The sequence below is a fragment of the Elephas maximus genome, chromosome 4, assembly GCF_024166365.1.
Source record: "Elephas maximus indicus isolate mEleMax1 chromosome 4, mEleMax1 primary haplotype, whole genome shotgun sequence".
NCBI classification, from domain to species: Eukaryota; Metazoa; Chordata; class Mammalia; order Proboscidea; family Elephantidae; genus Elephas; species Elephas maximus.
The window spans coordinates 46,520,632-46,544,618 of NC_064822.1; the positions used below are offsets into that span (position 1 = coordinate 46,520,632).

The following is a 23,987-nucleotide window of genomic DNA, read 5'->3' on the forward strand; positions in this document are numbered from 1 at the left end:
TAAGAATATAGGCCAGAGGCTATGCAAGCAACCTCCACAAAGGGAAACAGAGTTACTGGTGGGAAAAAGGGGAAATCGTTTTTCAGATGAGGCTGAGCTGTCCATCCTAGAACAATGACCTGTGCTTATCCTTGCTTCTATGACCCTGACCTCTCAGAGGTAGCCCACCTCCAGGGAACAGTCAGATGCGCAACATTTCCCGTGCAAGCTTTGGCTCCTCGGCAGATTATTACTAGGAGAGATGGCAGATTTATAATTTAATGTGGCTACCTGGTTGGTCCAAATGATTAACATGCTCAGCTCCTAATCAAAAGGTTGGAGGCCTCAGTCCACCCAGAGGCACCTTGAAAGACAGTGCTGGAGGTCTACTTCCAAAAAATCAACTACTGAAAACCCTATGGAATACAGTTCTAGTCTAACACACATGGGGTCATGATGAGTCAGAATCGACTCAAAGGCAACTGGTTTTACTGGTTTACTTACCTGGAGTTCCATCTTCCCATCAGGGGTGCAGAACATTTTTACAAAGTCCAATAAAATATACAAACTAAAATCACTTTGTTTTGCTATAGACCTAAGCTTCCCAATAGTAAGAGCTCAGGGCTGGCAGTTCAAATCCACCAGGCGCTCCTTGGAAACTCTAGGGGGCAGTTCTACTCTGTCCTGTAGGGTCGCTACAACTTGGAATTGACTCAACAGCAACGGGTTTTAGGCTTCCCGATAGCAAGGAATCTCAAGCTTTTCACTTTACCATTGCTCATTAATTCAACCTATATCCTGTTTCTTTCTTGCTCTCTACCTTTATGACTCTTTTAAATTAAGGTTTTAGGACTGTGGAACAAAAGGACATCAAGACACAAAAAGTCAAGTATCACAGCAAATCCATTTCAAAGTGCAGGCTGAAATGTTGGTAAGAAACTAAATCTAAGTTGGGCCATGAGTACCATCATCTCTTGACATACTGAGTCTAATAAATTAATGAATAAACAACTCTTATTATTCTTTTAGTAAATTACAGAACCCTTCATGGGATTTATACCGCTCTTAATTAATTGTTGACATGGATTTGTGGACAACCAAGAGCACTCAGGAGATACTCATCACTGAAAAGACAGGCTTCACGATCTACTGCAACTGACTCTAAGCCCAGGCTCACAAAAGAAAAACACCCATGAGGAATTACTACTTAAAAACCAAAAAAACCAAACCCATTGCCGTCGAGCTGATTCCAACTCATAGCGACCCTATAGGATAGGGTAAACCTGCCCCATAGGGTTCCCAAGGAGCACCTGGTGGATTTGAACTGCCGATCTTTTGGTTAGCAGCTGAACTCTTAACCACTATGGCACCAGGGTTTCCAGTTATTACTTAAGGGGTACTGCAATCTCTGTTTAGGGAAATGAAAAATATTTGGAAAGGGACAGTGGTGACAGTTGCACAACATGGTGAATGTAATTAATGCCACTAAGCTGTATACTTAAAGTGGCAAATGTATATATGGAACCTGGTGGTACAGTGGTTAAAGTGACAGACTGCTAACAGAAAGGTTGGCGGTTTGAAATGACCAGTGACTCTGCGGGGGAAAGATGTGGCAATCTGCTTCTGTGGAGATTTACAGCCTTGGAAACCCTATCGGGTCACTAAGAGTCGGAACTGACTTGACAGCAGTGGGTTTGGTTTTATAAGAATGTGTATGTGTGTGTGTACGTGCATGTTTGTGTGTGTATATACATATATAAACAAAATCAAAATAATAAAAAAAAGAAACTTAGCTAGAAATAAAAGATCAAACGTTGAGACACAGATTTTTTTCCTATCAGCCTATGTATGGTAGGTGAGGATATAAGCTCTCTAAAAAGGGCAAGTTGAGAAAGGCAAGCTAAGAGTCAAAGGGTAACACGAGAAGCCCATATTCAGGAGGAAGAAAAATGGGCATACAGGGAGAGGAAATAAAGAGTAAGCAGAAAAGGAAAAAGAAAAACAGAATCACATGTCATAGAAACCGAGAGGTATTTTAAGGAAGAGATCATCAAAACAGCCAAATATGTAGAAGACATATAAAAATACTTATTCACATTTAAAAAAAAAAAAAAACCGAGACCATATTGATGCTTCCCTCAGCCATCGGCAGGGAACAAGGCAACTTTTAAGACTTCATAGGGGTCACAGGGTAAAACTGGCTATGGAACAGACCCAGGGGTACCATCTTCCCATTAGAGATTTGGTCTGTGGAGGCTGAAAGAGATGACGACACCACCAGGTGGCAACACAGAGCCAATTACGATTCCTATTTATCTAGAATATATAACACCACTGGATCATAGAAATGACCAGTATATCAATGGAATGCCTACTTTTATGTTTCATGAAAGATTAGAAAATAAAAACCAGTCCCCGTAGAAAAGTAAATACTGAGACTAAAGAAGCTTCTTGGTACTGTAGAACACACCCTCAATTAGTAACTGTACCTTCACTGTGTAAATGGCAGGGGAAAGTAATTAACAATTAATAGGAGCTGCCCTCAATTTAAAGCCTCGAAGGGAAGTAATTAAATTTAGTAGAAGCTGTAGCCTCTAAACAAATATACATCATACAAACACAAAAGGAAACACAGATTTGAATAATAAATGCAAATTAGAAACAAGGTTTGGCTATAGACTGAAGAAAAATGACCCTAAACTTATTTTTCCTAAGAAATGCTCCATTCAAGAGACTGGTTTATGGACCTATTTTAATCTAGGCAAAGGTTTGATATGAATCCTGGGTGGTGTGTCTTAAGTACCACCTTGCTCCCGGAGTATTTATGCATGCAGATCAGACAGCTTCCTGTGGTTTGAATTAGCTGTACAAGTACCTTTCATACCAATGCAGATAGATTTGATATATACAGTGTCAACATCACTACCAGGGATAGGGATCGAAATCACAAATACTGCTCCGCTTGTTGGTCATGAAATAAAATTGCCAAGCACAATTTGTGTAGCTCCAGAGGGTAAATTAATGCAGGCAACGCAGTTATCAGCAGTCTTTGGCCTGCCTCTCTAAGCTTCTAACAGAAACATTTAGGGAGAGGAAGCATTACATCTGGCTACAGCTGCACATTACATGGTCCACTGAGACTCCGATGCTGATGGCTGAACTGAATAACAAACAGCTGGGTATAAATGTAAAAATCAGGAAACAGATTTTTAAAACACATATTGCACAAGTCCTCTAAAATTCTAGCACTGTATTAAAAAAGCCCCGTTAGCATTATACGGCGAAAACATATCCCAGAGATTAAAATTCAAAAATATACCTGGCAATCTTGGTGTCATTATACCTTGGCTGAGCTCTTCCATTACAGCTTCACAATGGACAGTGTTAGCACAGACAAAGACAGCACCATTAAATTATTTTCTGGCACTGGTCACACTCCAGTTGAAAGTTATCAGGAGTATCTGAGCTTCCTATTTGAGCTTTCCTCCAGAATGGGGAAAAGTTGTTTCATGAATTCAACTGAATTGAACAGAAAGGTTTCCCCGAACATATTTTTCCAGGGTCCTTTTTTTCCAACACAGAACCATGTGCTGAGTGAACTGTGTTCACAGAAAACAGCAGAGAACAATTTCCAGTACAAGGAATTTGGTCTAGAAAGAAATATACCTTAATGACATGGCACATCCCAAAGTGTCCAGCAGGGTGCCAACACAGGAAACACTGAATAAATTTTGTTAAATCTTGAATAAGTTTTCTATTAAAAAGGAGTTAGGTAAGGAAACAGATACAAGAAAGAGAGACTGGACATTTATTATTTTCCTGAAAATCTAAAAGCATGGATAGTCATTTTTGTGGGAAAGTTTGGGTTAGATTTTTTTTTTTTAATCAGCAAACATTTTCTAAATCAGCCTACAGTTATTCACCAGTTCTGTTCGTATTTAACAAGGCAAGTGACGCAAGATCAGACATGGAAAGGAGGAACACATAAGCTATCATCCAAACTGGGACACTTTTTAGAGACAATGGGGATACTGTTTATAATGACACCAGGACAAGAGGTGGCCCCGCAAACAGAACTCATACTCATTCTATCTTGAGTACCAATAGGATGAAAAAGCTTTTGAGGTCTTATTCAGGATGCCAATTAAGTGGCTGCTATCAAAAAAAAAAAAAAAAAAATTTTTTTTTTTTTTAATCCCATAGGCGGAAGCCCTGGTGGCATAGTGGTTAAGTGCTACTGCTACTAACGAAGAGGTCGGCAGTTCGAATCCACCAGGCGCTCCTTGGAAACTCTACTGGGCAGTTCTACTCTGTCCTATAGGGTCGCTATGAGACACAATCGACTCAACGGCAGTGGGCATCCCACAGGCTTATTTTCATCAATCTATGTCTACTTGTTCTCTAGACTCCAGATTTAAAGAGCTGCTCTAAAAGAAGTTCAGGGAGCAAAGGACTGACCAGATAAAGTCTAGATTTCTTTGCATGCACGATTAATCCTGTGAATAACATCAGAGAAAATGTGACCTAATAGAACAGAGCACTGCTACTTCTGCCACTTTCTATAGATGGGAAAGACTGTAATATTACTAATTTTAATTAAGGGTGATTTTCTCCATCACACAAGCTACCTAAGAGTCCCTAGGTGGTACAAACGGTTAACACACTCGGCTGCAGAAGATGCTGAAGTACACCCAGAGGCACCTTGGAAGAAAGGCCTGGTGATTTACTTCTGAAAATTTAGCCACTGAAAACTCTATGGAGCACAGTTGTACTCTGACACACAAGGGGCCTGCCATGACTCAGAATCCACTCCATGGCAACTGGTTAATGGCCCCAAGCTACTTGGATTCTACCATGTAAACGGTCAAGGTCACAAAGGTACTAAAGTTTATGCACATTTCTATCACTGTTCTTAGCAATAAAGAAAACATGGAACATTTTTTAAAGACATCTAAGAGGGATCTGGAAACCCTGGTGGCACAGTGGTTAAGAGCTACGGATGCTAACCAAAAGGTCAGCAGTTCAAATCCAGCAGGCGCTCCTTGGAAACAGTATGGGGCAGTTCTACTCTGTCCTATAGGGTCACTATGAGTTGGAATCCACTCAGCCACAACAGGTTTGGTGTTTTGGTTTAAGAGGGATCTATTTATGGCAAAAAAGTTGATGAGGCAACATTATAAAATATACTTCATCTGATCTACAGGGTGAAGAATGAAGTTCTTTAGAAAGATACGATAGTTAAATTCTCATGCCCCAAGAAGAAAAGCCTTTATTAAGACAACATAGTCTAAAACAACACAAAGGTGCAGAGCATTTTAAACCAGAGTTTCCCTGAGCAAGAAATAAGCAGTGTCAACAGTGATAGATTAGAGTTCAAAATAAACAAATGTTTAACTCCCTAAGAACAACTGTTACACTTTATAAAACATTGTAACACCTAGAACAGTACAAGCAGCACGTTGAACAGCATGAGACTTTTGAGATGTTGACTATTTGCATTGAGAATGATGCTTAAAATAAGATGTAACTCTTTTTCACAGGCAGGTATTTTAGACTAAAAAAATGGAACACAGGCTTCAGCACAGAACATTTAGGGCATATCCATAAGACAATAAAACAACTGATCAACTCAGCCAAAGAACAGGTCACCCGGGACTCATCAATCCCAAACTCCTCAATTGCCCAGCTTAATTTTAACTCTTCGCTCTGTGGTATAAACTTTATCAGTGAAGTGTACCGACTTGCACTGTGTTTACTATACCACGGCGGGATCCATTTGCTATAATAGAGACACAAGAACCCTGACAATTAGACAACTTTAAAAGCTAATTTACTTTGGTTCTGGGCTAATTACATTTTTTAAAGTAAGTTGTGCTGATTGGTTAAGAATCCAAGCTATCAGAAGCCCAGGCACTTAGTAAGAGATATAAACATATATTCTGTCAAAAAAAATGCCCTGAATATAAGAGAAAGTATTCATAACTCACAGAGGGAATTCACGAAATAGACAAATTGAGTTGCCCTCATTTATACCTCACAATTGGGCAGTTATAGTATTGAGACTGACTGTGTCTCAGAATTTTCACCGCGGAGGCCTTCCTTTAAAAGCTGGTACAAGCCATTCACATAAAAAGAAGAAAAACCCTTGTTGTATTGCATTATACACAAGGCTTTTTAGCTTGGACACCAAAGTTACCTTATTTCAACTCTATGAATGTTCAAATGCCACATATAATCAATAAGTTTCATATTACAATATAAAGTGATCTCACAAATTTGAGTTTGTTATTTGTGATGCAACAGTTGAGGGCTCGGCTGCTAACCAAAAGGTTGACAGTTGAACCCACCCAGTGGGCAATCTGCTCTCATAAAGATTACAGCTGAGAAAATACTATGGGGATGTTCTACTCTGTCATATAGGGTCACCAGGAGTCGGAACTGACTTGATGGCACACAACAACAACAACATTTATGCTAGACAAGGTAACATGCCACATATATTGGTGGAAATCCAATTCGCTAGGTATACACCAGATCTAGATGGATTTCAATCATTCACAATTTAATCATGATCTGATAAACATTTCTTTGTTTGATGATATGTTTGTCATAGCAGGCAGAGAAGGACAGAATAAAACCAAGAATAGTCTGTGGGTTTTCTGAGCAACCTTAGTCAAGTATTTGCTCTGCTTCTTTTCTGAATTAAAACATCACACTAATTTTCCTTTAGCTTGTCAAAGAGTTTGACCTCTACTTGGGCGTGGAAGGTGAGTGATGACATCGTGAAACACCATATAGACTGCAAATTTGGTGCCTAAAAAACGCAATAACAACATGTCATCATAAATTCTTCCTCCCATGTGTTTCTCATCCAACACCAGGGAATATTTTCTATTTCATTCAAATGGCTTCCAGGATTTTAAGCTGTTAATCATTAATGAGCAAAATATTAAGCTATAACATGTCTAATTCTCTCTTTTTAAAAATCCCAAGTGGTACAAGTTCTCGCTGAAATTAGAAATAGGATCTTAGCCTGTGTCTAGGAGAGTGAGACTGGCCAGGATGTTTTTCTTGTACCATGGCCAGGTCCTAAAGACAACAGAAGAGTCCATCACGTAGTGGATCCCCACAGAAGAAATCTTTTTGTATTCAAGCCCTGTGGGCTGGGTGGGGCGGGACATGGGAAAGGAGTGGAGGTGATGGGAAGAGTCCCTGATGTCACAGGAATGCAAAACATCTGCCCCAGGGAGGCAATAGTGTCTGTACCTCAACCAACTCCTGCTACTTTTGCCCATCATACTTGGATCTAAATCAGATTGTGGTTTCTTGTTTTACATCCTGGAAATAGAGGATTTGTGAGAGGAGATGCCACTGTGACTGAGTTGACAATGGAGCAAACGAAGCAGTAGAAGAGTAATCGCATTCTCCTTCAATTATATGATCACCATTGGGAACTCAGCATTTCGACAAAGTGTTCAAACATCACAGAATGAAGCTGGTATCATGTAGTTGAGAGCCATGGTACTGGGCCTTATAGTCTGATTTCTGAAAGCCTTATAATGAGGGTGGAGTGGCTATACATTCAATTCTCTGGTTGTATTTTTGTTCAACAAAGCCTGCAATTTTCAGTCACTTGAAAATGTAATTATAGATAATGTTTGCATCAGTAGCAAGAATACAATAAGCACACGGGCACGAGAACTCTGCTCAAATCATATCCTCTTAGGTTACGATGCATGTCTCCTGCCAAGACTAAAGGCATTTCGACAAGCTAATATTCAGCATAAAATGGTTTGTGAGTTAGACCAACCCATGCATGAACTCTACTCTAACTTTTCTATTATCCTTCCCTTTACACTGGGTGTCTGCACAGGAGACAGAAATCTGTGATCTGCTGAAAACCCAGAATCCTATGAAATGTTCATGCACTTGAGCAAAAAGACATGGAGAGGTTGAAAGTGTCCTGACACTCAAAATGGACCATGTATCATACCTGAGTTGGTCATACTCTAAATTATCTAAAATCCCTTGTCACCTGCTTAAAGGCTCACTTATTCCATGGCCCAACCATTTGGCCCACTTATGAAGAAGGGAGTAAAAATGGATGTAACTCTAGAAAGGATACTGTGTAAGTCCACCAAGTGAGGTGAACAGCAGAGACTGAACACCATCCCATTGTGCCTGTAGGTTTGTACTTGCCAAGGAATCTTCTAATTCACAGGCTGGACATAGCCCCAAGAAAGCCCCAATATTCATCTAAATCTGATGCAAAAATTAAGAAACTGAAAGTAAATGGAGGGGGTAGATACTAGGTGTCTAACAAAGTCCTCAAAAGAAACCTCTTCATAAAATACGCTATTACCTTAAATGAAAAATAAATATTCACCTTAACAGTCTGTGTTAGCTGCTTCCTCATCTCAGTGTAAGCGAGAATCTACCTCACCAATAACAGATCTTGACACTGCATTGGTCCTCCCTTCTACTGACACCTCTCTTACCTTCCAGGCTCAGATAATGGTCTGGCTATAAAACAAAATCAAGTAAAAGCAATTTACATGAAAAAGCACATAAAAAGCATATTGTTGAGTTATACTAATAACCTGTATTTACACTCAAAACACTCACCTTCACCTGCACGTTCTACAATATATCTAGAAATTCAACCTGTTTATGGTCTTAGAAGGATCTAAGAAATTCCTCAAAAGATTTGCAAGCAACTCCAGGGACAAACTGTGAGGTGACACAATAGAAAGACCTATTTTTGGAACAGATACAGAAAGACACAGGGCCAACTTTTGGTACTACCATTTTCTTGAATCTCAATTTCCTCATCTGCAAAACGGGGATGATAATACTTACCATGCGAAATTTTTCTGAAGATTACCTAAGTGGCTTAGCCTAATGGCTGGCCCACTGTTGTTGTTATTAGCTGCCATCAAGCTGGTCCCTGACTCATGGTGACCCCATGCACAAGGGAACTAAATGCTCCCCTGTCCTGCCCCAGCCCCATGATCATTAGTCTGGAAGCTCCACTGAAACTTGTTCAGTATCACGGCAATGACACACAAGCCTCCACTGAGATATACGGTATCCTAAATAAAACTAATTTAGAAAACATGCCACAGAGGGCAGCATCCCTTAAAGTGTTAGTAATTCGAATTAGAAAATACACACACACAAAAGAAATAAATGGCTATCAAATAATAAAAGTATATTTGAAACCAGAGAACATTTTTTGGCTTTCAGGTCTACACTGCTTTTTCAACTGAACAGAAAACTAGAAATAAACTTGAATCAAAAGTATCCTGTTCTGACTAGACCTGAAAAATAAGTCATAGAGGTAAGATAAAGGCATAGCCATCGTGTAGCTTTCAGGGCTGACGATAGTCCAATTTCTGTTCACTTTTTATAATAGCTGGCTACAAAATCTTGGCCCAACTGAAAGGCTGCCTATAAAACTAATTAGATGTCTTTGGCACTTAAAAGATAAAATGTGCTGATTACGCAGTACCAATTAATTTGTAGAGACGTATTTGTAGTATCTGTGTGGCCGTCTCCCTCTCTAAAGATTTCTCCAGTTTTTAGCCACAGAGCTTGCATTCTTAGGAATATCACTAATCTCTGATATTGCCAAAGTTCGTACTATCTTCAGAAATCCCTGGTTCACCCTGATGTAAGATGGTCTGCTACGTGAGGCAAGAGGTTCTTAGTTTTTGAGATCACATTCAGGGCCCAGCCAAGTTTCTGCACAATCAATATTAGCCCCTTTAGCAAAGAAGGTGTTAAGTATTCCCCTGGCCCGTCATGGACGACATTTCTCAACCAATGGACTCAGATAACAAGGCTTTAAGCTTCAAATTTGAATCTGATCACGCCTGATCTCAATGAGCAAAGTGACTTATGATATTAGGGGTGAATCTTCACACTAGCTACAGTAGCTCTGACCTCTGAGGACTCTAAGGACCCTATCGACTATGTCAGGAGAAAGACATGCCTATTTAATTAAAGCATCATCACCCATCTGTCAGTTTGTCATACTGTGGTGGTTTGTATGTTACTATGATGCTGGAAATTATGCCACTGGCATTTCAAATACCAGCAGGGTCACCCATGGTGGGCAGGTTTCAACAGAGCTTTCAAACTAAGACAGACTAGGAAGAAAGGCCTGGCAATCTACTTCTGAAAATTAGCAAATGAAAACCCTATGGATCACAACAGAATATTGCCTGAAATAGTGCTGGACAGTGAACCCCCCAGGTTGGACCAAACCCAACCCAAACCCAGTGCTGTCCAGTCAATTCTGGCTCATAGAGACCCCACAGGACAGAGCAGAACTGCCCCATAGAGTTTCCAAGGAGTGCCTGGCAGATTTGAACTGCCAACCCTTTGGTTAGCAGCCATAGCACTTAAGCACTACGCCACTAGGGTTTCCCCTAGGTTAGAAGGCACTCAAAATACACAGTGGCTGCAACAAGGGACTCCAGCATATGGACAATCATGAGGATGGCACAGGACTAGGCAACATTTCACTCTGTTATACATAAGGTCACCATGAGCTAGACGCGACTCAATAGCAACTAACAATAACAAGAATTAAAACACAGAAATCTACAGCCTAGATGCTGCAGATGATACAAATGCTATACCCATTGTCTTAACCCTATGCCACCTTGTAAGGCAAAAAATTGATTCCTTTTCCAAGCTGTTTACTCCTTCAGAGATTCTCCTTCTATCTTCTCCAGGCATTTAGTGACCTGAGCACCTAATGAGGCTGCACCTACAATATTTCCACTCCATATTCATATCATTAAAATGTTTTCTTAATGGCTGGGTTTCTGCTAGGGTTAGGCATTCCCATTAGGTGAGAACCAGCCTTCATATTGTACAGGTGAATCTCTTCCCATAAAAAAAATCTAAATCTACTTCAGCTGGCATAGAGAGGGGCTTTTCAGAATGTGGACAGGGGCATACCAGATGGTGATATTGCTTTTACTTCACCCCATCCCAGAATGGACAGTCTGGCCACAAGTTCACAGTTGGAACATCAACTGCATTTTATTTCTCAACCATCATGCAGAAAAAGGAAAAAAAAAAAAATCAGTCTTCATAATGTGCTGGGCACTAAGAATTTTCTGAAGTTTATATGGGAGTAATACTGCTTTATGCGTCTTTGACTGAGACTTTAAAGCATGAATGTTCTGAGGGAGAGAACGTTAACTGGTCAGTTATAATGAAGTTCTACTGTATTAGATTCTCCTAGGGAATGTGGGTGAACCTGTGGTCAGTTTTAAGTACCCTGAAGCTATAAAATATTTACGGTGTCATTCCTTTCCCAACATTAGCCTAACAATAATACTGTGGAAAGATAAGAAGCATACCTTATTCTTCTTACTTTCCAGATGAGTAGCCTTGACAAGTCACCTGAGACTTGAAGTAGGCATGGAACAAATCAGAAGACCAGGTAGATGAACACCTATCAGACTGCTGTTTAGTAAAGGACTCTTAGCCTTGAAGAACAACTTTCCAACACGTTGCTGGAAAGGCCCTAAAACCATGTCCCCAGTGATTCCATTCCACTACAAACATGCAGATCCTGATGCAGGGCAAGCGTTCCTGACAGCAGAAATAATCCAAGAAGAAGCTATGAGTATTTAAAAACTGAAACTCACACATGGCCTATGGAATTAAAATGGTTTTTGTACTAAGAAAAATGTTTCCTGAATTCCTAAGAGGACAGTAAATTTTGTGGCCAGTGCTCAATTAAGAGAAAACTCACATGCTTCTTTGTGTCTTCTGCAACTCAATGAGTGTCGTTGTCGTGTGCCACAGAGTCAATTCCAACTCATGGCGACCCCATATTGTGTAAGGATTTCTAAAACACCAGATATGAGTGAAAATGTACTCCAAAGTGCTCTAGAAATATAGAAAAAGGAAGAAATGCCATCCACCGTAGATGCTGGAAGCAACTTTTTGACACCCAAGAGTAATAGAAAAGGAGGAAAAAAAGAGCAAAATATGGGCTTTTTGTGACAAGAAAGAAGAACCCTGACAGGTAGCATTATGGTGCAATAGCAAGACAGAGACTTAATATTAAGAAACCACTTTGACAGAGAGCTGGGACTGCCAGTACTTCTAACCAGCATTCAGACTTCCAAAGGATTTGTGTGTTACTGCTAAACCCTGACAACAGGAAAAGATGGCTGGCTGGACAATAGGAGTCATGAGGGAAGATGTTACCAGCATGGACTGAAGTGAATAATTGCAGTTGGAGGCCTCCTGGTGACAATTTTGAGAAAGCAAACACAGCTGCAGCAGAGCCAAATATAGCTGGCCAAGACAATGACATCCATAAAGTTAATCATTCTGAAATATGCTACCCTTATGCTCTGACCAGAAAACTCAACACCCCTTCTGTAATGTAGGATGTCAAAATACAGTTTTAGCATGGAAACATGCAGCTGCTCCAGAGGAATTTACTACAAGTGATGGTCTAGGTATTTTGATGCTGCTCTCTTCTCAAAGCCCCCATTCTGAGAACTGTGTCATGGAAAGATGTGGCCCCTTCTCTTGAAATTTAGGAAACTGCTCAGTAGAATGAAAATAAAATGGACTTTAGCAAATATTAAAAGAACTGAAAAGATACCAATCAGGAAAATCAAGGAAAGGCAACAATTAAACTTCAGAAACAGTTGTACTCCTTGTGACCTAAGTGAATCGAGGTTGAGTACAAAGGATCGAGAGTGAAGAGTAAAGCGAACTAAATAAATCCACATTCCTCCTCTACCAAATGCTTTCCTTTTTTATGCTTTTTCATATCATCCTTCTCTTTGATTATCTTAAGAACTTTTAAGGAGAAATTGTCAGATTTCAACCTTGTTGCACTTGCTTGATACCCAATATCTTACTCTAGACTGCCACAGAGAAAACCACCGTGTGTGAGAGCCTGTGTGTTTTTAAGTTGGTTTACACCAATTTACTGCACCCCCCCCAAAAGTCCCTGTATCACCTGTAACCATAGCCTTTTAAATAAACTCAGTTTATGTTCAAGACTCGCATTAGATACATTGAAAATTTCAAGTCCTCCTTTCAACACCTATGAGATTATGATACAGATGACATAAAATGACGGCGGCAGTAAAGATGCATCAGGTGTGGACTTTCATCTGGCCATGGTTAGTTATGTCTACAGGACAAGAAAATGTTGGCTTAGGATCTGTTTTCAGACCTTCCTATGAAGATTCTTTTTTCCTTCTTACTCTGAACATTAAAGGTCTTGATAGCAGCAACAAACACCTCAATTGCAACTGAGAAATAGGACTTTGCAGCAAGAATAGACGGGGCCACTAAAATAGGGAGGGTCTCAGCTTTTCACACAATGAAACATTACAGGATTATTATAGTGCACTTCTTTCACTTTTATTGAAATTACTCTGCAGGTCTGGGCAAAAGAGTAGAAACAGTTCTGAAATGGATTTCCGGCAGTATCGCTAAGTTGCTGTACACCTTTAGTCAAGATGCTAAACATTTTTGAGCTTTAAATTTTTATATTATAAAATCAATAACCTGTAAATACATGCTATACTGTACAACACTATCATAAATTTAATAACCAAAGACCATTAAAAGGCAGCTATTTTTAAAAAGTGAAGAATTATGCCCAGTAAGATGGTTTTCCACATATATTCACACATCTATATGTATGCATATAGGTGTATACATTAGATTGATTGATCTACCCATCCATCCACCTACTCATCCATCTATCCATCCCTATTTTATGCCTATGACTACAGTAGGGGGAATAACAAAATATTTTGCACTTTTAGTTTACAGAGCCAACTGATTTCACTTGTGTCAGATAAATGAGGTGCAACTTGCCTGTTACAGGGGAAGACTATGAGAAATGAAGACATAATTCATGGAAAAGGATATAAAATACCACCCTAAAATTTAATGAGCCTAAGACAGGCTCTGAACTTTCTTTAGGAAAAGCCTGACCATAAACCTTTTAGCATAAAATCATAAAATTTTAGACCTAGTATGAAAGTTGAAGAACTATTTACTCTTACAGTGCCACAAAAAAAAAAAAAAAAAAAAATTTTTTTTTTTTTCAAGCTGTCCAGAAGTTATCTCAACATGTCAAATAAAATCAATGGAATTTAACTGCCTTGTCTCGGAGTGGGTGACTCACCACCATCATCTGTGAAAGTAGGAAATCTTCCGTTCTATTTGAGCCTGTAAATGTCAGACAAAGCAGCTGTTGGGCTGGGGGAACTTGATTTCCATGGTTCTGACACAGATAGCCATATACAGTCTCACTGGAAAGACAAAGCTCTTTGACTTCTTTAATTATTGAGACTCGAAATCAAAACGTTACACACACCTCATGTTTAAATCACTATTACTAGTAGAGGAATCCTGGTCATTTGTTTGGACAACTCTTACCCCCCTGCTGATCTGAAAAGAGTAAAGATTATTTAAAACCAAAATCTCTTCAGAATCAATTTATTTAAAATCTGACATTACATGAAAGGCCGTATGTGTCTGGTAAAAAAAAAAAAAAGCTCAGGATAATAAACTGAAATGATAGTCTAAATACAAGCTAAACTTAATTTCCATAAATCTTGAGGAGAAAAAAATGGGTCTAATAACTTGCTTGTAAGCTGGCTCTGAGGCATTCATTCAGAGTAATTAAAATTTAACCAAAAACTGAATTTGCACTCATATGTCATTTTGAAAGCCATACGATTACATATTTATTAGCATTACATTTTAAATTATCAGCTGACTTTAAAACATCACTCTCAGTATTCACTCTCCGTATCTGAACGTAATATACAATCTGCAGTTCATAAAAGAGGCTGTTCATAAAACTCGCGGTGTAGCACTATGAATGTGTAAATCTCAAATATGCTTACCAGTCATGGAAATCACATAACTGGAATTGTACTTCTGTATAAATAGTTGGAGTCATCACTTTCTGTCCTGATTTAGAAGAAATGGGGAAGGTGGAATTGTTGAAAATTTCCCGAAATGTTTCCCCCCTTTCTTTGAAAAGTTCTTCAGGGGAAGTCTAAAGCTCACAGTGAATGAAAATTCCCAGGAGGGGAGAGAGGTTTCCATCCCTTCACATCTGGGTTCAGAGCATGAGAATATTGGATGGCACAATTAAACAGTGATGATGCTAAGGGGAATGATTATTTTACAATTACCTGAGAGCATCTCATTTAGTGCTCTAATTCATTTTTGTTTCCCACACAGGTTTTGCCAGGAATGTGCAGCTCCATTTCTCTTAGGTTTAGCAAGAGCTTTTTCTCAAGGAAAAATAAAAATACATTTTCTGCGCTGCTACACAAGTGGCACACCCTGACGCTGGCTTTGTTGTATTACTCCATACCTCCCAGATAGTGGAAACAAACAGGACAGCCCACAGGAGAACTTGAAGGGGCTAATGAATTGAATATCATTAGTAGTTTCCAAACCCTTCCTTCTGCAGCCAGTTTTGTACGACAGATAATTACACTGAGAAATACCTAACTCTTTGGGATGGCTTGATCCCAAAACAAAAAGCAAAAGTTATGACTCACCCTGAAAAAACAAAACCCTTCAATATTAGTACTCTACGTTGGAAATAAAAGCTTTTTAACATTTGGGCAAAGCTCATCATAGGCGATAAAACACATTAATGACTTATTAATTTAGCTTCTTGAAATGTATGGAAAATACAATGCTTTGCATTAAAATGCAAATAAGTGATGCTTACAGTATGATTTAGCAGTGTGAGGGTATGTTTAATTCTCTATAACCGCAGCAGGCTCCCATTATGGTATTTGGTCTTCTGAGTCTGAACAGTAGGGGCCCTCGTGGTGCAATGGTTAAAGGCCTTGGCTGCTAGGCTTCTAACCAAAAGGTTAGCAATTTGAACCCACCAGCCACTCCTCAGGAGAAAGATGTGGCAGTCTGCTTCCATAAAAATTTACAGCCTTGTAAACCCCATGAGGCAGTTCTACTGTGTCCTACAGGGGTGACATGAGTCAGAAATCGACCAGACGGCAGTGAGTTTTGGTTTCGAGCCTAAATATAAGCCTCAACGATCAACACTATCCTGAATTTTTACACAACAGCTAGATCATAACATGTGCTGGCAGTAACGCACTCAAGTGTAACAGAGTATTTGGCATGGTAAACACCACCAGTCCTTTTTTTTTTTTTTAATGAGAAATGAATGAGTGTTTAATTTCTAAAGAAACCAAACCAAAAGGTCTGGGCAAATTGAAGTGAAAAGTTTGGGGATTTATGTAAAACCAGGAAAGAGACTACAGTCTTTCATCAGAGGCTAAATATATTGTTATTATGGCTGCTAGAAGAAAAGGGGGAAAAAAAACTCTCAGAGGGAAAACATTTTAATAATGATCCCATGAAATCTTAATTACTAGGTTCCTATCTCAAATCCTATCTCCTTTTTATCTTGTCTTTCAAGGTTCTTTCTCTCCCAGTTCACTGCATCTCATCAACAGATGCCTAAATAATCTCAATCCAGCAAATTACAATTAAATAGCAAGGCTTAACAATTAAAATAATACTTCAACCCAGATCAAGGACAATATTAGTATTCTAAAATGCCAATGTGGGATGAATTTTTGGTCCCAGGAAACAGCTGATTCTACAATATGTACTCTTAACTGAGAGATCCCATCTGAAAATGTTTTAAACACTTTCCTTAAAGAATCGGATGCACAGCCCCCCTATTAGACTCTTCTCATTATAATTTCCTTTTACGCTCACCATGGAATCAGGCAATAAATCTGAGTCAGCTCTGTATTTTATTATTTGTAACTGCATTTTCCAAATACACTTTAAATGCCACCTAGGAAAAAAAAAGACCCCACTGCTTTTGACTTTCAACGTGCTAGTACCTTCAAACCAAAATACATTTTTAATTAAAATATATTCTCAGTGAATTAACATATAGAAGAACAGTGTAAATTTGAACTAAATTAGAGTATAAAATGGCTATTCAAATATATTTGCACTGCAATCTTGAATAGGTGATACTTATTTCCTCTAACGTTCAGTCAGTTTTCATGCGGCTTAGCTGTGGTTTTCTGACAAAAATCTATGTCACATACATACACTACTTCATAGTTCTCTCTTCCCTCCTCATCCACATGTGAACATATACAGCAGACACACAAGCATACCACAGCTTTGCTGTTTGCTCTCTATATAACCTGTGTTAGCATCATCTGTAAAATGGGGAGAATATCCATCCTGAAGATTTGTTGTCAAGATGAGAGACAGTGTAAATAAAACATCCTGGCACATAGTAGGCATTCAACTCACGACTCAGGTTTTTGTCATATGAGAGGGAAAGGGGAAAGTAATAATTACTTTGTCTCCTGGGATTAGCCACATTGCTGCTCTAGCAGTTTCTTAATCTATAAAACTAGGGGGGGTCTGAAGAGATGGTCTCTCAAACCCCTTTCAGCAATTGCAATCATGTCCCAATGACTGCCCTTCAATTTAACTGTACACTGACAGATTCTTTCACTAGTTACACTAACGGGTGGACTGAGTCAAAAAAAGGTTAATTCACCAAGTGGATGAATTTACCTTCAAGATAATTTTTTCTCATTCTCAAGAATGTTACTTACCAAACGTGAAAAAAATTAAAACTTAATTTTAATTTATTGGTAGCTTCTCAGTTTCTTATTCTGACATCATGAATCTGAACTACCACTTTTTAAAGTCACATTTATGGATTTTCCACCTGCAAGTTCCCATTTCTAAGACATCGGCTAACAGATTTTTTTTAATTTAAAAATTCATACATATTTTAAAGCTCTGAAGTCTATGTATGTCTATCAAAAAGGTGAAACAAAGGAGGGAACATGCATCCTCACCCCCAATTTAAAATCAACTGTCCCAGTTTAAAACTGGAAAAAAAAAAAATCTGCTCCTATTTTATATTCACAATGCTTTGTAGTAACGATATTCTATGGTAACAAAAAGCAACGGAACTTTAATAAAGTTATTTAAAATGTCCATTTCTATGTACTTTTGATACTGAATGTTTAGAATCCCAGAACTTTGAAACATATGTTATATAGCAATTCTATACCACTACAGAGCCTTCAAATGATGTGGGCTCTTTAAACACTGGATGGCCCGTGGGTTCATCGAGCGTAATAATTCATCTCAAAAGCTATCTGTTCATCCGCCTTGAGGACTCAAAGATATTACATCTTGCAAACTTATCTAACACGTTCTTACGGGGAAACACCGTTAAAAATATGTTCTACTGTTTTACACAATCCACACCAGAAAAGCCCCTGTGCTTTATTTAAGTTCCTTTTAGGAACAGGCAGATATCTACCCTATTGCAATTCAGTCCAAATGACAATACACTACACAAGACAGTCACTCCTGAAAACAACACATTCTCACAGCTATCTTCCCAACTGAACACGGCAGTAGAAATTTACTGATATGTTGGGCGTCAAGGATTTAAACTCGTGGCATCCCCTCCCACACACCTATATCTAGTCCCTCATGTAAGTTAATCACAAACTATTTTGGAAAACAGGCTCCTGCATTCTCAGGGTTTAAGAGACAACAGTTATCTTGGCAACAAATCACAGAGGTATCCTTTACAAATCATTGTTTCTTTTATCTTTTTTTTTTTTTTTTTTTTGAGTCCAAGTAGGCAAACTTTGACACACACCAAAAACAATCTGGATGTCATTTGGAAATAAGTAACATTTGAAAGAGATATACGGTAGAAGTTATATTACGATTTGTATAGGAGACTCCATGGTTAAGATACAGAAACTCTATTCCAAACAAATAGCTTGAATACGCCACATTTGTTCACTAAACGCAAAGGGCAAATTAAATTTTCGTAATTCATAATTTAAGTGACAGAAAACAGCATCTTTCAGAAGCCATTCACACTTTACATTCATAAAGCAGTTATTAGCTAGATGTATTACGGTCACCTAAGTAGCAGGTGACCATAAATCCCAAATCACGATCAGGCCGTCTTTGGTTCATCCTGACACTCTAGAATATAAAGGAAAAAACACATAAAATTCTCATCTAGCTAATATATACACATGTATTACACATCTATACAGATACATATTTTTATGGTCGACAGGACAGAGATCTTCCAAAGCAAATATCACGGGAATGTTACTAAATAAGATAAATTTCTCAGAGAAAACTGCCAAAAGGAAATACGGTATTTTAATTTACATTATCTGATTATCTCCATTGAGACAATAAACCTGATCATGTGTACAAGAAAGTTAACATTCTTAATATTGTCTGAAAAGACAATTCACATTTTAAATCTATTATCCCCCGCCCTCACTTTTTTTTTTTTATTTTAATCTTAGCTGTTCAAATAATTGGTCACTACAGAGTGTCTTGAATCTCTCAAATCATAACATTACAGACTAGGAAAATCATCTAGCACCGTAGGGGAAAGTTAGTTGCCAGGGAATGGATCATAAAGCTGGGAACGGCCTGAACATTGGAAAGAGCATACGGTACAGTGCCAGAAAGAAATACAGACGTTAGCTCTTACAGTATGCAGAATAGGAAACATTTCATATGTGCTCTTACCAAAGATAGCAGCCTGTTTTCCCTAGACTAACTGTAGCCTGGATTCACTATCAAATTTCTTGTTGATAAGAAAGAATTCTAAATATTCCATGTCTGAAAAGGACACAGACCTCTTGGTCTCACTTTAGCAATCCTCCTTTTTCTCCCCCTTTAGGATTTCTTTTCATAACATGCCTAAAATACAAGTAAATCCTATTGATTTGACAATGCCTGAGCCGTTAAAAGAAACTTTCCTATCAAGACTAATAAATCAGACAAAAATTAGACATACTTCCCGGAATTTCCTCCCTACTTTTCCCAATAAACTCTCTCCCTAGTTTGACTACACGTAAAACAACCAGCATCACATTAATTATTAAATTACAGACTACATATCAGACAAACCATCATGATTACGTAAAAATTACCTCTAATTTCTGCAGTATAGTATGCCTGGCTATTTTAATACGTAACAATTATCCTTTTCGCCTCTTCTCTCCTTCTCCTCTCTCCCCCATAGGAAAGGAATCTTTGCAAACGGTAAGTCAGGTTAGCGGGTAATTTGGGAAGAAGGAATCTTTAAATCGGCCACAACAGCTCCATCAGCCCCGCATCGAAAATGACACAAGCGTGCACAGTGGCACGCGCGCACCCCTCCCAGACACGCGGCCCCCGCGCCCGGGCGCGCCCGCGCGTGCGCCCGCCCCGCCCGCGCCCGCGGGACCCCGGGACGGCGCGCCCAGCCGGCCGGTGCTTGCCCGCGTCCTGCCCGGCACAGCCCGGCTCGGCCGAGCACACTTCCTCCTCCCCGCGTCCAGCTGCCGGCCCCCTGCCGCTCGCAGAAACCAAAGGGAGGCGGCTAATTCCTGCCCAGCCAGCTAGCGTTCCCAGGGAAAACGCAAGCGCCGGCTGATTTCCTCGGCCCTCCTTCGAGGCTCCAGAAAGCGCGACTCGCAGCGGCCACCCGGGCCGGCCTTGGAGAGGAGAGAGAGCCCCGGCGCGGCGCGGCGCGGCAGGCAGATGCCTCTCCTCAGGACGCCCCAGCCCGCCCCGGCGCGGCTCGGCGGGGCGCCGAAGCTCTACTTACATCCTGTCGGAAACTAGCAAGCGGCTCTCGACCATCATCTCCGGGAGGAAATCCAGCTTGAAAGCAGAAGTCATGTTCTCGGGCGCACGCGGCTGCGCTCGGGCGAATGGGAGCGGCTCTGCGCGCGGCCGAGTCCGCTGAGGGCTGGCGCGAGACAAGCAGGGACAGGTGCGCGCGGCCTCCCCTCGGCGGCCGCCCGAGCCGGCAGTTGTCACATTCTCTCCCCTCTCGCTTTCCTCCAATCCCGTCCGAAATCCAGTGCTGAGGCAACTGTCTGCGGAGCGCCAGGTGCTGCGAGCAGAGGCGGAGCTCCGCGCCCGCTGCGGCGGCGCTTAACCCCTGCGGGCCCGCCCGGCCGGGGGAGCTCGGCGCCCAGCCCGCGCGCCCGCCCCCGGCCCGGCCCGAGCGGCCAAGACCCGCGCTGCCTGCGCCTGCCTGCTCTGCCCGGGAGGAGCTGAGGTCACCATCTTAAAAATAGCAATACTTTCGTTGGTTCACGAGCATCCAGAAATGCAAACTAGTTCACTGGACTGACTTTGTCCTGTTCTACTAAATTCTCCATTTCCACTGCACCTGGCACATAGCCGGAATAACCACTTTTAGTAGGTTTAGTGCAACTATGTTGCCAAATCCTGATTCTCTTCCAGAGGAAAACGAAACTCCCAAATCAAAGCCACAAGAGACTGCATGATCACGAGCGTTTGTTTAAATGTTCCTCTGTATGATATGCTTGCCAGTGTATGAACTAACGATAATAGCTGAACCACTGATATAGCATTCATTATTTAGTCAAAGTAAATATTAGATAAATGGCCCAAGCAACATTTAGGGACTTATCTCACTGCTGTAAGGAGAAAAATGAGCCAGTCTCTGCACAATTATATTTCCTTTTGTATCATCTTGGAAACACTGAGAAGCATGTAATAACCCACTGCGGAGGAGCCGACTTCCACTCATAGCGACCCTGAAGGACAGAGCAGAACTGTCCCACAGGGTTTCCGAGGCTGGAAATCTTTACAGAAGCAGTCTGCCACACCTCTCTCCCGCAGAGCAGCTAGCTGCTGGGTTCAACAGCGGACCTTTCATTTAGCAGCCGAGAATTTAACCGCTGTGCCACTAGGGCTCCTAAATATATAAGGGACTGAGAATAAGAAATAATCACATTTTCTTTTAAAACGATAAATCACTAATTTGTCATTTCCGAGTATTTAATACAATGATTAAAAACCAACAGAGTGACTTTAGGAAAGATTGCTAGATCCAAAACGTAAGGACCATGAAGGTGAAATAACCATTTAAGATTTGTGACCGATTTACTAATAGGAATTGATAAAAATGGCAAAACTCTTATACATGAATAGAACCAGATAAGTTTAATTTTTCCAAGTGATTTGATAAAAGTTCTTGAAAAAGTCGTAAGGTGATATTCTAATCTAGTGTTCTCATTATTGTTTGATTATGTGGGTTAAATAGAACTTTTGAGAAAGTAGTCACAATTATGTAAAACTTCTTCATGGCACATTCACATTGTAAATCAACATCATCAGTTTTACACCAGGTGTTTATAGTTCTTGTCTTATGGTAATCATCACTTTTCATTTTATTTTGTAATGACATATTTGAAGGTAATATATGTGTACATTCAAGTGTATATGTATATACACATACATTTAGTGCGCGTGTGTGTGTACAGACATATATTGTGGTTTTGTCTGAAAAATCTTACTCCCTATGTTTTAAAATATTCTAAAGGAAATCGGATAGAACTTTGTGCAAGGAAGCTAGGCTTTCTCCTCACTCATTAAAGGAATGCCAGGGAGATAATCATGGCCGTCGGAGAGTTAAACACCCGAGTCACACGTAATTAAATGTACCAGCCACCACAATATGGAGAAAAGATTGTTTTTATTTTTTCTCACCGATTTCTTCTGTAATGATGAGAACTATCTTCAGAGGTTATTAAGGGAAACATATTTACATATCGTTTTAAAATCCAGGCTTGATACACTGAGCAATCTGGAGTAACAGGCCTAAAATAGTCAATGAATTCCATACATACTTAATTGACTTAGTTTCCTTCTTTAACTGAACAATAAGATAGTTAGAAGTAGGGCGAGACTAACCTTTATTTTTAAAATACTGCCTTTCCTGAGGAACCATGCCGAGGTTCATGAGAAATTGAGAAACAGATGCAGTAAAATGAATTCTTATATTCATATAATTCCCAAATGACTCCTAACAATACTAAGCTGCCTTTACTACCCACACCAGATACTGCTGGCTGCCTTTGAAATTATAAGTTTTTTTTTTTTTTTGGTCTTTCAATAATATTAATAAAAGAATTGACTGGGTAAATGACAATCCTCGACAGTCCCTGGATTTCCATATATTATTTATATAAATCCCTAATATATAATGAGCTGGCTCTATAACAAATTTCTTTTCAGAAAAAAAAAAAAAAGAACAAAACCGGCCTCCAAAACAGAAGCAAAACATAACTACATTAATCAAAAGGAAAAAATATGTTCAAATCAGCTCTGGAATAAAGCTCCCTATTAAACATCTGCATTCTATAAGGTAGAAAATGCTTCATTAACATGTACACTTCTGAAATATTTATTTTCTCTTTAATTGCATGTGAATTAGCTGGAAGAAGCTGTAGGGAAGCCCTCTTACTGACTTAAGCCTTCTCAGCAGTTTGTTAAATTCTAGCCTCAAATCCCTTGAGGCAATAGTGGATTCAAAGCAGCTTTTAATCATACTATAAGGAGAGTGAAGTAGTATGTAAGTAGGTCATAGAGAAAGAATTACAAGTGCATAGGTTATTGCCTTATTTAACAACTGCAGTGTAACATAGTTTTCAAAGCACATTTGCTTTTGCCATTTAAAGTTAGAAGCAAAACCAGGGTCACATATGAAGGAAAACCCTACATAGGGATACCGTGATGTGAACCAAGGAAAGCTTATGGAGTGTAGCTGAGTTTAAATAGTTTGGCTGCTAAATACATAATGCAGTGATTGCACAGGCACTTGAAGTAGGTGCCTGAGGGAAACAAAATACACACATGCGCACACACACGCCCCCCACTGGGTTTTCACAAGTCTTCCAATTGTAGCTTTCATTTCTAATATCTATTCTTGTTTCCATGATCACAGCACCAACACAATAGCCATTTTTAAAAAACACAAATTTCAAAAGCTCTTGAGCTGAAAAACAAAAAAACACCCAACCGAATACCACCTGATAAAAAGCCTAAATTTCTCATTTCACTGCTTTGGCAGAAGGAAAAACAAAAAAAATTTTTTTTTTTTT

The 23,987-nt window shown here is 39.6% G+C and overlaps 1 protein-coding gene across 10 annotated transcripts in view; it reads right to left on the minus strand.

The window, feature by feature from the left end:
- The window catches only part of CELF2 (CUGBP Elav-like family member 2), a 587,695-nt gene that overhangs the window by 334,687 nt on the left and 229,021 nt on the right, over positions 1-23,987 (minus strand). For 2 of the 10 annotated variants that reach the window (XM_049885076.1, XM_049885075.1), the window contains exon 1: positions 20,675-21,017. The exons of 5 other annotated variants lie outside the window; for them this stretch is intronic. In XM_049885076.1, coding sequence (XP_049741033.1) covers positions 20,675-20,748 — 74 coding nt within the window. In that variant the 5' untranslated portion in view covers positions 20,749-21,017. Of the gene's footprint in view, positions 1-20,015; positions 20,250-20,674; positions 21,018-23,987 lie in introns of those variants that run through there. 3 more of the 10 variants (XM_049885077.1, XM_049885078.1, XM_049885084.1) reach the window with 3 other exon arrangements.